Source organism: Nicotiana sylvestris, chromosome 9, assembly GCF_000393655.2.
Source record: "Nicotiana sylvestris chromosome 9, ASM39365v2, whole genome shotgun sequence".
NCBI classification, from domain to species: domain Eukaryota; kingdom Viridiplantae; phylum Streptophyta; class Magnoliopsida; order Solanales; family Solanaceae; genus Nicotiana; species Nicotiana sylvestris.
The window spans coordinates 5,282,867-5,294,895 of NC_091065.1; the positions used below are offsets into that span (position 1 = coordinate 5,282,867).

At 34.4% G+C, this 12,029-nt stretch overlaps 1 protein-coding gene across 2 annotated transcripts; it reads left to right on the forward strand.

Annotated features, from left to right (window-relative positions):
• Nucleotides 1–2,357: 2,357 nt before the first annotated feature.
• Nucleotides 2,358–7,398, forward strand: LOC104214204 (transcription factor GAMYB-like). Of its 2 annotated transcripts, none has more exons than XM_009763859.2 (4): nucleotides 2,358–3,222; nucleotides 4,523–4,879; nucleotides 6,116–7,019; nucleotides 7,115–7,398. In XM_009763859.2, exons 2-4 carry the CDS (start codon nucleotides 4,526–4,528, stop codon nucleotides 7,204–7,206), a joined length of 1,350 nt encoding a protein of 449 aa, XP_009762161.1. In that variant the 5' UTR covers nucleotides 2,358–3,222; nucleotides 4,523–4,525; the 3' UTR covers nucleotides 7,207–7,398. The 2 variants fall into 2 exon arrangements, with proteins under 2 accessions (XP_009762161.1, XP_009762153.1); XM_009763851.2 differs by having other exon boundaries at nucleotides 2,359–3,222; nucleotides 4,488–4,879.
• The last annotated feature ends 4,631 nt before the right edge of the window (nucleotides 7,399–12,029 follow it).

Sequence of the window (12,029 nt, forward strand, 5' to 3'; positions counted from 1 at the left end):
GGTCCCCTACCCCACAAAGTAGCTTGATGGCCGAACCACTCCCAAGGCGAATAGTGCCCTAGGGGCCGACCCGACACCGACCGGCCAGGAAAGAAGCGAGGAGGAAGCGAAGACATTGAAAAATTGGATTATGAAATTGCGAAACATAATTTTGGAATTGGATCAATACTTCCAATTGAATAAGTATGAATAAAGGATCCATGGATGAAGATAGAAAGTTGATTTCTAATCGTAACTAAATCTTCAATTTCTTATTTGTAAAGAAGAAATTGAAGCAAAATAGCTATTAAACGATGACTTTGGTTTACTAGAGAGGATAAAGGTACATGAACAGCCATTTGATCTCCATCAAAATCAGCATTGAATCCCTTGCAAACTAATGGATGTAAACAAATAGCGCGCCCCTCCACTAAAACGGGCTGGAATGCCTGTATGCCTAATCTATGCAAAGTGGGTGCTCTATTCAGCAATACAGGATGTCCCTGCATAACTTCTTGAAGGATTTCCCAAACAGTAGTGGAAGTAGCTAGTATGAAATTTCTCAACTAGCAAAAGAAGTTGTTATTCACTTCGAGCCAACTAAGAGCCCATTTGGATTGGCTTATTTAAGTGTTTTAAGTGAAAATAGCTTTTAAATTATTTTGTAATATTTGAATAAAGTAAAAAATTATTTTTAAATACTTATTTTTAAGCTAAAATTATAAAAATAATTCAAAAGCTAAAATTTAAAATTCCTAACTTATGGATTTTGACTTAAAAGTCACTTAAAACAAACTCATCCAAACGAGCTCTAAGTGTGTTTACTCCGAAAATGAGATCTTTCAATAAGTGGATCCCAAAGTAAGTACCGAACACCGGTAAAAATAAAATAAAAAAAGTCCTCATTCAGAGAGTACAAATCCCTTGTATGCATTAAAAGATATGTGGGGAATAATAGGAAGTACAATCTTACAAAAATATACAGTATACTTCTTAATTAATGTCACTGACTTAAATTGTACACTACTTTATAATTATTCTTCTGCCTATGTTTTAAAGATGAATGGGGGTGGGGGTGGGGTGGGGGCTGGGGTTCCCACCGGAGAATTATGAGAAAAAATTCCATTTTTAATTCACCAAACTCCTAATGTAAATTTCTTATTATAGTAATTATTGCTTAATACATTTAATTTCTCGTACTAATTAATTATACTTTTTAAATATCTCCTTTAAAACATGTAATGCCAAAATTTCCTTCCTTTTTAATCAAACTCAGGTTTTGACATATGTAGTAATTTTTATTTGAAACTTACTAAATCTTGATCATAAACCTTCTTGAGATTCCTTCTTGTGGTCCTATAGAATACCCTACAAATTTCTTCTTATTGTTTAATTATTTAATCATTTCTTAATGATTAACTCCAAACATCACATAAATAAGAGATAAATGATTCTTTATTTCTAAATCTTCATATGTTAGAAGCCCCCCTCTTTTTTTTTAATGGATAAAAGTAAAGAGAGTCTTCTAGAGCCGAGGGTCCTTCGGAAACAGCCTCTCTACTCCTTCGGAATATGGGTAGGATTTGCGTACACACTACCCTCCCCAGACCCCATTAGTGAAATTTCACTGGATCGTTGTTGTTGTTGTTAGAAAAAAGTAAAGAGAAAATATATAAAAATCTACTCGTATTTATCATCTACTAACTGATATTAATTTATTATGATTAAAAGATAAATTAAAGTGAGAATATGTATCCATTAACTACGGTTTAGTGATAATATTATATGTGAAGACATACGTCATGTATTCAATAGTTTGGTGGCGGATAAACTTTTACCGAAAAATAAAGGGAGCAAATTAACTACTCGTTTGGTATGAGGGATAAAGAATAATTAATTCTGAAATTATATTTGAGACGAGTTTATCATATGTTTTGTTAGGATAAAATTAGGGATCGCTTGGTTGGAAAGAAGTTATCCTAGGATTAATTATTGCGGATTAGTTATTTCACCTTTTCACGTGGATAAAAAATACTACAATCCCGTGATTAGTTATACTGTAATTTTTTGCCAACCAAACATGGGATAAACTCTTCTTAAATTTAATTCTGAGATTAATTATTCCTTATCTCTCATACCAAACGAGCCCTAACAGTACAACCAATTCTGAAATAACTTATCCCGAAATTGTAGTGTTATTTTTATCCTTATGAAAGTGTGAATAAAACTGACGATATAACTTATCCCTAAATAATTCATAATTTTTCCAACCAAACAACCCCTAAAAGATTTAATAAACCCAATTAAACAAGCAAATGATTGCATAAAAAAGCTTGCTTTTTTCCCCTTAATTTAATGATATTTGGTGTTATCTATCCCAGATCTCTCTCCCTCTCTTTCTCTCTCTCTTTATTTCCTTTTGGCTTCTTTTTTAAAAATGAAATTACTTAAGCAGCTGACACCTTAGCTATTTCTCTCAGTGTTTCTTTTTTGTCAAACTCTTTCAATAATAAGTGGATCTCACTGTTCTTGATTTCTTTCTTCACTAAACACAATTGGGTTTCTTAAAAATTTAATCTTTTATTGTTCATTTAATAAATTTTTTTCCTTAAAGTTAGAATTTTTGCATTCCCATTTCAGCTTCTAACTTTGTTTTATGAGTCTTAAAGTTCTTTTCTTGGATTTTGTATAATCCTCATATTTTGTGTTTCTCAAAGATTTAATCTTTTTTTTTTGTTCATTTACCAAAAAAAAATAAAAATTAAAGTTATAATTTTTTGCATTCCCATTTCATTTTCTAGCTTTTTATGGTTCTTAAAGTTGTAATCTTGAATTTTGTATAATCCTCATATTTTGTGTTTCTCAAAGATTTAATCTTTTTTTGTTCATTTACCAAAAATAAAAATAAAAAAATTGAAGTTAAAATTTTTTGCATTCCCATTTCATTTTTCTAGCTTTTTTATGGTTCTTAAAGTTGTAATCTTGGATTTTGTATGATACATATTTAGGGGTTGGAGTTAAATTTTAAAAGGTTTGATCTTGTTAATTTATGTGATTTATTTTCTGGGGTTGTTTCTGTATACTGGGGTTTTAAGCTTATTTTCAGCCTTTTTATGTGTTAAATTCAATTGGATTCTGTTATTTCTTCATTTATTTATTTGAGTTTTTTTTTTTGAGAAATTGATTAGTGGGACCACTTGCTCCGAGACTCTGTGGGCTGCTTCACTAGCTTTCATTATTCAGGTATCATTTAATGATAATTTTTGTGTTACAAAATTTTTAGTTTGAGCTTGTTGTATTTATTGGTTTTCTTAGATTTTATGTTAGAACTGTTAATTGCTCAGCATACTCTATTTGAGTAATTTTGTATTTGTTGAAGTAGTTTACACTAGCATGATTTAATTGGTTTCTTCATTATGAAATATTAATAGATTATCTTTTTTGGGGGGTGGGGGGGTGTTTGGATAGGGTGTGAGGGTGGGGGAGGGGGTATGAATGGGTGCTTATTGGTGTTAGACTGTTAGTGAAGTCTGTAATTTCAAGTTAGGAGCTCCTATTACATTAATTAAGAGATCTTTCACGGTGGGAGGTGGGGGTTTAGGGTGTGAGGGTGGGGGAGGGGGTATGAATGGGTGCTTATTGGTGTTAGACTGTTAGTGAAGTCTGTAATTTCAAGTTAGGAGCTCCTATTACATTAATTAAGAGATCTTTCACATTCATTTTTGAGCTTTGCATTTATTAGTTATATGGTGTAAACATCAAGTAAGTCTTTTTAATGATTTTTAGGCTGAGGTCATGCTGTGCAATGCAATTAACTTAACATTTTTTTTGCATTTTTCCTTAGCAGCTAAATCGTCGTGTTTGTTATATGCTGATTTCGAAGCTAAATGATTGGTCAATACTGTTAGCGGCTTCTTTGTTTTATTTATTATTCGCGTCTTCTTTGTTCTATTTGACAACTATGACGTATATGTTTATTTGCATTGGTCAAATTTTTTAAGTTGTTTTATACACCTAGGATTGAGCTCAGTGAATTTCTCTGTGGACTTGCATATACCCTTTTCCTTCTTTCTATTTACTTCATTTTACCCCTAAGATTTGGTTGTGTCATGTTATTTTGGTAGTTAGATGAGATAATGTGGTCAGGGAATTCAGAATAGATTATCCTTTTTCATCATTTATCTTTTTACCTTTTCTGGTACTGTGTGAGAAGGTATGTCAATCTTGCTTTCTGAAGTTGGCGGTTCATCTATATCCATCGCATTCTGTAATTTCAGCACTTGCTTGTTACTTTTATTTTGAATAAAAATCTTACTTAAAGCCAAAAAGGAAAATAAAGAAATAAAAAAGGTTGGCTGTTTCTTTAGTAACCTCGATTGGCTCGTCATGAATTATGTCACTCCTTTTGGACATGTCGCCTTTATTTCTCCCTTGACTTTTATAACAAACAATTTCACATCTCCTTTCATTGGCAGTTACATGCTATTTTTTATTTATTATCTTTTCAGGCTAAACTATTGGGACGGACTTTTTAACATTTTAGGATATGAGCATCACTGTTGAAACCGATGACATGATGACATCCAAAGTAGACGTGGATTCGCCCGACGAAGCTACTGGTGGAGTAAATGCCGGTGGAAGTGAACCACTTAAAAAAGGTCCCTGGACTTCCGCGGAAGATGCAATTTTAATGGATTACGTCATGAAACATGGTGAGGGGAATTGGAATGCCGTCCAGAAGCAATCAGGACTTGCTCGTTGTGGTAAAAGTTGTCGTCTGCGGTGGGCAAATCACCTGAGACCAGATTTAAAGAAAGGTGCATTTACTCCAGAGGAAGAGCGGCGAATAGTTGAGTTGCATGCTAAGATGGGAAACAAATGGGCACGAATGGCTGCTGAGGTTCATTTTATCTCTCAATCTTTTTTCTGTCACTAATGGTTACTGACAACTATTTGCAGCTGTCTTATTTTGCTCCATATCTTTGCTTAGTTAATAATAAGGCATAAATGCCTGCTGCCTTCCCCGTCTTTATTAAACTATTATCTAGAATTTGTTAAAAATGACTGTTCAAGATTTGGTTTTGGTTAAAAGCATCATTGTTTATTGTTAAGTTGGCGGAAATCGTCAAACTGATTTTTCTCAGGTAAAATGATTAAGCATTAGTTTATTGTTACACTACTAGGAAATAACTGGCATCCTTCATTTGATGATTTTATTTCATATTAATTCCTATTTAAGTTGGCGTCCAGCCAACAATAAATTCAAGGTCACTGCTAATCCTACGGACGCAGTCCATATCTTATTAATACTTATTCCTAACTCTTTCCAAACAATGTCGAGTAGTCTTGGATAAGTATTCCTTATATAAGTATTTAATTTTGACCAAGTAATTAGTATCATTTTGATCTGTTCGTCCTCTAATTGTGAGTTTCTGCTATATATTTTCAGTTGTGTCGGGGAATCTTGATTTGTGCAAATCATTTTGAATCAGATTTAGCTTTTCTTTCCTGTATCCCCTGTTTGTAACAATAATATCTCAAATTCTATCTTTTGTTTTCCTTTGGGTGAACAAAAGTTTTTGCCTGGTAAAAAGGTGAGAAGTGAAGTTACTAATAATGAACACCACATTGTCCGAGCCACTTCCTCCCGATGATGATTTTCTCTATACTATCTGCTATTTTTTATAATAGTCAAAAGTTCATTCTTCCATTATCTAGGTACACATGATTTTGATTTGGATAATATATGCAGTATATTTCGTTGCGATAATGAATAGTGCTTTTGTGTTTGTTAGAACTTATAAATTTACAGATTAGCAAATGTGGAATTTCATCCCTTTTAATACCTATTTCTGTAACTTTCATGACATTGTATGAAGTTTAATGCTTATTTGGCCCCAGATTAGCTGTTCAATTTCTTTAAACCATCTATCTATTTCCACATTTAGATCCACATCTATATAATTACCATAGAAATTTCAACTCTTATTGCGATAACTTTTAAAGAATCAGGATATTTGACAGGAGGTAGTACTAATTAAATAATCAGGAGTATGGTTTCTTCAACTTCAATTGGATGATTGGTGGTATATGATTCATTAATTAGCTTTCGTTATGCTCTTTTTTACCTTTTCAGTTGCCTGGCCGCACAGATAATGAGATAAAGAACTACTGGAACACCAGGATAAAGCGACATCAGCGTGCCGGCTTGCCAGTTTACCCTCCAGATATTTGTTTCTTGGCAAGTCAGAACAAACAAAATGAGGAGTTGAGTGCATTCTCCTCTGCAGATGCACAAAATCCTGATGTCTCGGGAACTAATGATTTTGATATTCCTGCTGTAGAGTTCAAAAATTTGGAACTCAATCGGCCATTATATCCACCACCACTCTTTGAAATTCCTTCTAATAGCCTGCTCGATATTACGGTAAGTAGCTTTCTCGCCCAGGGTCATAGTCCTCCCTACAATAGTACGTCTTTCCTTTCGACAATGCATCCATCTAAGCGTATACGAGGATCAGAATCCATGTTCGGTTCAAATGGTGGTTCTTTGCTTGGTCAGCCCTTGGGGTTTTCTTCATATAATAATCATAATGTAACATATGATGATCACCTACCATTCTCGAGTATTGTAATTCCAGGCAGCCATGCCCCTTTAAATGGCAATTCCTCTTCTTCGGAGGAGCTCCCTTCACTCCAAAATCAGACGGCGAATTGGGGCCCACCATCTTCCCCTCTTCCTTCACTAGAGTCCATTGATACTCTGATTCATTCCCCTCCGGCTGGACACAGCGAATCGGGTAGCGATCTGTCGCCTAGGAACAGTGGTTTATTGGACGCTATGCTTTACGGATCACATACTATGAAAGCTTCAACCGATAACTCACACCAAGAGAAGGAGACGTTTGGTGATGCAGTCGACAATTCTTATGCCGATCCAATCTCTCCTTTGAGTCATTTCTCCGCATCAGTGTTTAGCGAATATGCCCCTATCGACGGAAGCTCATTACATGAGTTCCCGTCGTTAGCCACAATGCCAGGTGAGAATGGTGAATTTTTTGGCTTCTCCTTATATTCATGGTTAAGTGTAGTGTGGTTATACTTAATATAATTGGATTATTTCTTGATGTTGAAGGATGCAAAGTAAAGCAAGAGAATGTTGCCACATCATCAGGGCAAGCTTGTGGACGCGATTCTTGTACGTGGGATGCCATGTCCACTGTGTAGTCGATGACCTGAACGCGATTATGGTACTTTTAAAAGCTATGAGAACATTTTCTTTTTGAGACAAAACTTGGTTATCTCAGTTAATATATGATAGTGGAATACAATGTAACATTTTCCATTAGCTGGAAACACTTTTGCATGTTGCGAGTGCATTGAGTTTAGGCAATCTAAAGACAAATACATTGATACTTCTTTTTATGTGGCATCAAATTGATTTCAGTTTTTATAATATTAGACTGAGACAGGCTTAATTAAATGATGTGGACCGTGAGTATTCATATAGCCGATTCTAACTAGTCTGGGACTGAGGTGTAGTTTGTTGTTGTAAATCAATTGCGATTTGGTGGAGTTGCGGCATGTACTTGTGTGGACAGTAAATTGTAGCTCATGCCCTACTACATGAGGTGTAGAAACATGAAATGAGTAGGTGAAGCATGAAAGACTGTCCTTAAAACCTGCTTATTTGGCTTCTTTGGCGAAGCGTCTAAATTTAGCTTATTTTGAGAAATGCTTTAAAAAAAAGTACTTTTAGTGAGAAGTAGTTTGTGTTTGGCTAATTACTCTGGAAAAGCACTTTTCACCAGCAACTAGTATTTGGCCAAGCTTTTAAAAAATGTTTCTAAGTGTATTTTTCTCAAAAGTACTTTTTAGGAGAAGTTATTTTTTTCTGCTTCTTAAAAATTGCTTTTGCTTCTACTCAAAAGCACATTGTTTTATTCTAAAAGCTTGACCAAAAACCTTAACTTAAAAAATATGAAGAAAAAAAAAATTGTTTTGGCCTTGGAAAAGCTTGGCCAAACATGCTACAGGCTTGGCTGAACTGCGTTAGATCTGTCATTTTCACTGTTTGAAGCCGTGACATCCTAGTCATAGGGAGCAGTTGCGCCAAGGCTTTTCTTCAGACAATTAATTTGAATCTGTGAGATTAGGGCTGTGCACGGATCGGATCGGATTTAGCATATTTCGGATTCGAATTTCGGATTTCGGATTCTAGAAAATGTAATCCGAATCCGATCCGAATTATATCGGATCGGATTTTAAAGTTTGGATCGGATCGGATATCGGATCGTATTATTATGCCTCAAAGTTAAACTAATATGTATATTTTCTTCGTAAAAGAGGCAATACATTAAGAAAAAATCATGTTTATGCAATTATGAGAGTAGTATGGTGCCAATATAGCTAAATCTAGCAATTGTAAAGGTAATAACTTGGAGGTTGATGTAAATTAAAGTGTAGTATTTATACATGTCCTAGTAATTTCGGATTTCGGTTGGATTGGATTAAAATATACCAATCCGAAATCCGATCCGAAATCCAAAATTTTAATAAACATAATCCGAAATCCGATCCAATCCGAAATCCGAAATTCAAAATTGAATGAATTGGTTCGGATTTCGGATATCCGATCTGAATGTACAGCCCTACGTGAGATCCTAGTCATAGGGAGCAGTTGCGCCAGGGCTTTTTCTTCAGGCAATTAATTTGAAATCATCCAAAAACTTTTTAATTAGTTGTTATTTCATTATTTAAAAAAAAGGAAATGGAAGGGGGAAATAGAGAGAAGAAAAAGGAGACATCCTTTTTTCTTACAATGGCTTTTGCCTTCACGCAAAGTCTCTCTATGTGCAAATGAAGATGCGTGAATGATTTCCTGCCCAAAATTCTATACTTTCATCTTCTTTTGGAGACTAATTGATGATCCCTTTTACGTCACAACTAATGCTCCCCAATGTTTAATAAAATTCAATTTTATTTTAAGAGAAAATACATAAGTTACCCATCAAACTTATCCGGAAAAATTATTTACACACCTTAATTTTACGGGCTATCTATGTCCCCCTTATTTTTGTTTGAGGTGAATTTAATACCACCCTAAATGGTGACATGACAAAGGCAGTAGTTTCACTCTCCAAAACTCGCGTGTAAGAGGGAAATGATTAAAAATAGACATATATTTTTACTGTCTGCGTCCATTTTTCTTTTAATTCTTCTTTTCTTATTTTTTTTCTCTCTCTACCTTTTCTTCTTCGTATCACCATTTCCCTTTTCCCATCCAAGATACTACTGTATCTCCATTTTCCGCCATTGTATCGGCCTCCATCCCCTCTACTTTTTTTCTTTTTTTCTTCCTTTTCTCTTCTTTCTACTTTTTCTTTACCCGAGTAGAAATACTCTCCACCATCTTTCAGCAATAGCAATACCATGTGTACTTTCCACACCCCTATATATATATACAGACACATATATACTTGTACTAGCTACAAACAATCCTGTATTTCTAATTTATTTCTTGTAATATTTCGTTGAAAAAATTGAATAAATAGTGTAATCTGGCCTCTTTAAAATATTGTTGTGGTTTTTTTCTTAAAGGAGTAATAGTGCAGATGTTGAAATCAGATGATACAGATTAGTTTACTTAGCGTCAAATTAAGAGCTTGAGATTTTTGTAAAATATTTCCCACAAAAGGGTCTTTTGAAAGAGGGAAGAGCATAGAATGGCCTACGGATCAATAGCTCGCCTTGAAGCCATCGATAAGTTACAATTTATTGAAATTTGAAAGTGCTTTTCTGTTTGGACATAAATTTTGCCGAAGCTTGCGGGATTTTAACTGGCTAAAAAGTTTGGGATTTGCCGGCTTCAGTTTTTCGACGAGGAATTTTCCCCTACTTTTTAAAGCTGAAAGTGTTAGATCTTCCATGGTAGTGTAGGCGATGATGAAGATGACATGGAAAAAAAGAGTTCAAGAAAAAGTAACGAAATAAGTGGGAAAAAAATAAAGCAGCTTTTGACACGTGGCGCGCGTGTACTACACATCCCACCACAAGACTGACTATGTGTTACCAATGGAGTATTAAATTCACTCCAAACAAGAATAGGGGGGCATAGGTCGCCCGTAAAGTTAAGGTGTGTAAATGATTTTTCCGAACAAGTTTGATGGGCAACTTATGTATTTTCTCTTATTTTAACAACAACAACAACAACAACAACAACAACAACAACAACGACCCAGTATAATCCCACAAGTGGGGTCTGGGGAGGGTAATATGTACGCAGACCTTACCCCTACCCCGAAGGGTAGAGAGGCTGTTTCCAGGAGACCCTCGGCTCAAAAAAGCAACAGGAGCCGATATATTAGTGCCATAAAAATGCATAATAAAATAACAGCAATATAAGAGATATGAAATACAGAATACAAAATACGAAATAGATGGCTGGTATAGTAAAACTAGCAGGTAAAGCCCTGCATCAATAGCCGACCAATGACATTCTTAGTCTAACCCCTAACTGGCTAGTCTCACTCTATTGTGCTGTAGAAATATTCACAACTTTCCCCTTAACCTACAACTTTAATGCTCGACCTCCATAATTCCCTGTCAAGGGCCATATTTTAACAATAAATGCATAAAAATTCTGGATTTGATCTTTATTTATTCATGGTTAACCCCTTTAACTTCAGAGAAATTGAACTAGAGGACTATGAAACTTTGAAGTAACATTTGTTGGCACTTTGGAGGAAAACTAATCTGCTATTTTAGCTATCCACTCTATTGAGGAAAAAATAAAAAGAAAGAAACTCATTAGCTATTTGTTTCTCACATAGAAATTACATCTCTTGTGTTATTTGAAGTAATATTTATTGGCACTTTATGAAGGAGAAGTTTTGATCTTGTAATCCTAGTTTGAGGAATAATTGATCCAAATGAGGGTACAATCTTGATTCAAGCTATACAAAGTCCACTTCAGGCGCGCACCAAAAAATAAAAATAAAAATTTAACATCTCAACTTAAATACTAAACTTTTATCTATAGCAGAATTTGAACCGGTAAATATATATAATCCACATTTTGCCGTTACAGTATTTAAACCAAAGAATGAATGCAAGATATATGTTCTTTCATATACACATTTGATTAAATGATACGTATTTTTAATTTAATTTTAACTGCTCAAATTAAACTATTTTGTTTAATGTAAATAATGCCTGCAGGTAGTCTTTATATAGTAAAAATAGCACGGTATAGCCAGTTTTCGAACTGGTCATTCAAAAATAGCCAGTGTTTAAGAAGTTAATGAAAAATAGCCACTATTTTACTGCAACAGAGACCGGTCTAGCATAATATACTGGAGTTCGATGCACATGTGTATGAACTCCAGCATATTATGCTGGACCGGTATACTTTGCTGACTCCAGTATAATATACTGGAGATTGGAGCACCGGTGCTCCAAACTCCAGTATATTATACTGGACAATTATACTAGCTGGAACTCCAGTATATTATACTGGAGTTCAAGCATACTTATGCTGAAACTCCAGTATAATATAGCATATTTTCCGAGTTTTGAACAATGTTTTCGCTCAGATTTATCTTTACATGAAAAGTGACTAAATTTCAATTACTTTTGAAACTGGACTATTTTTGAACGACCGGTTGTAAATCTTGCTAGTTTTGAATTTCTCCCCTTTATATATCCTACTAAGCCTACCAAATTCATTGCATTGAATTAACATTCGGAGAAGTTCAAAATCTCTGATTTTCTTTTATTTTCAGTTTTTAATAATGGTTTCGTTATAGTTTCACCTTCCATTAGGTTCAAAGACCAAAATCACACATTTGATAAATTGAAGGTTAAATGTAAAATAACACAAGAACCAAAATTGGAATAAAGCAACAACTCAAAGACTGAAATAACTATTTCAGTGATTCAAACAGATTGGAACAAAAAGAAACGGGCAACAACTGCGCCTCAACTCAAAATCAACAGAAAAAGCAAAGCATTTCTCCCTATATCAACCACTCCTGTCTTTACAATGAATG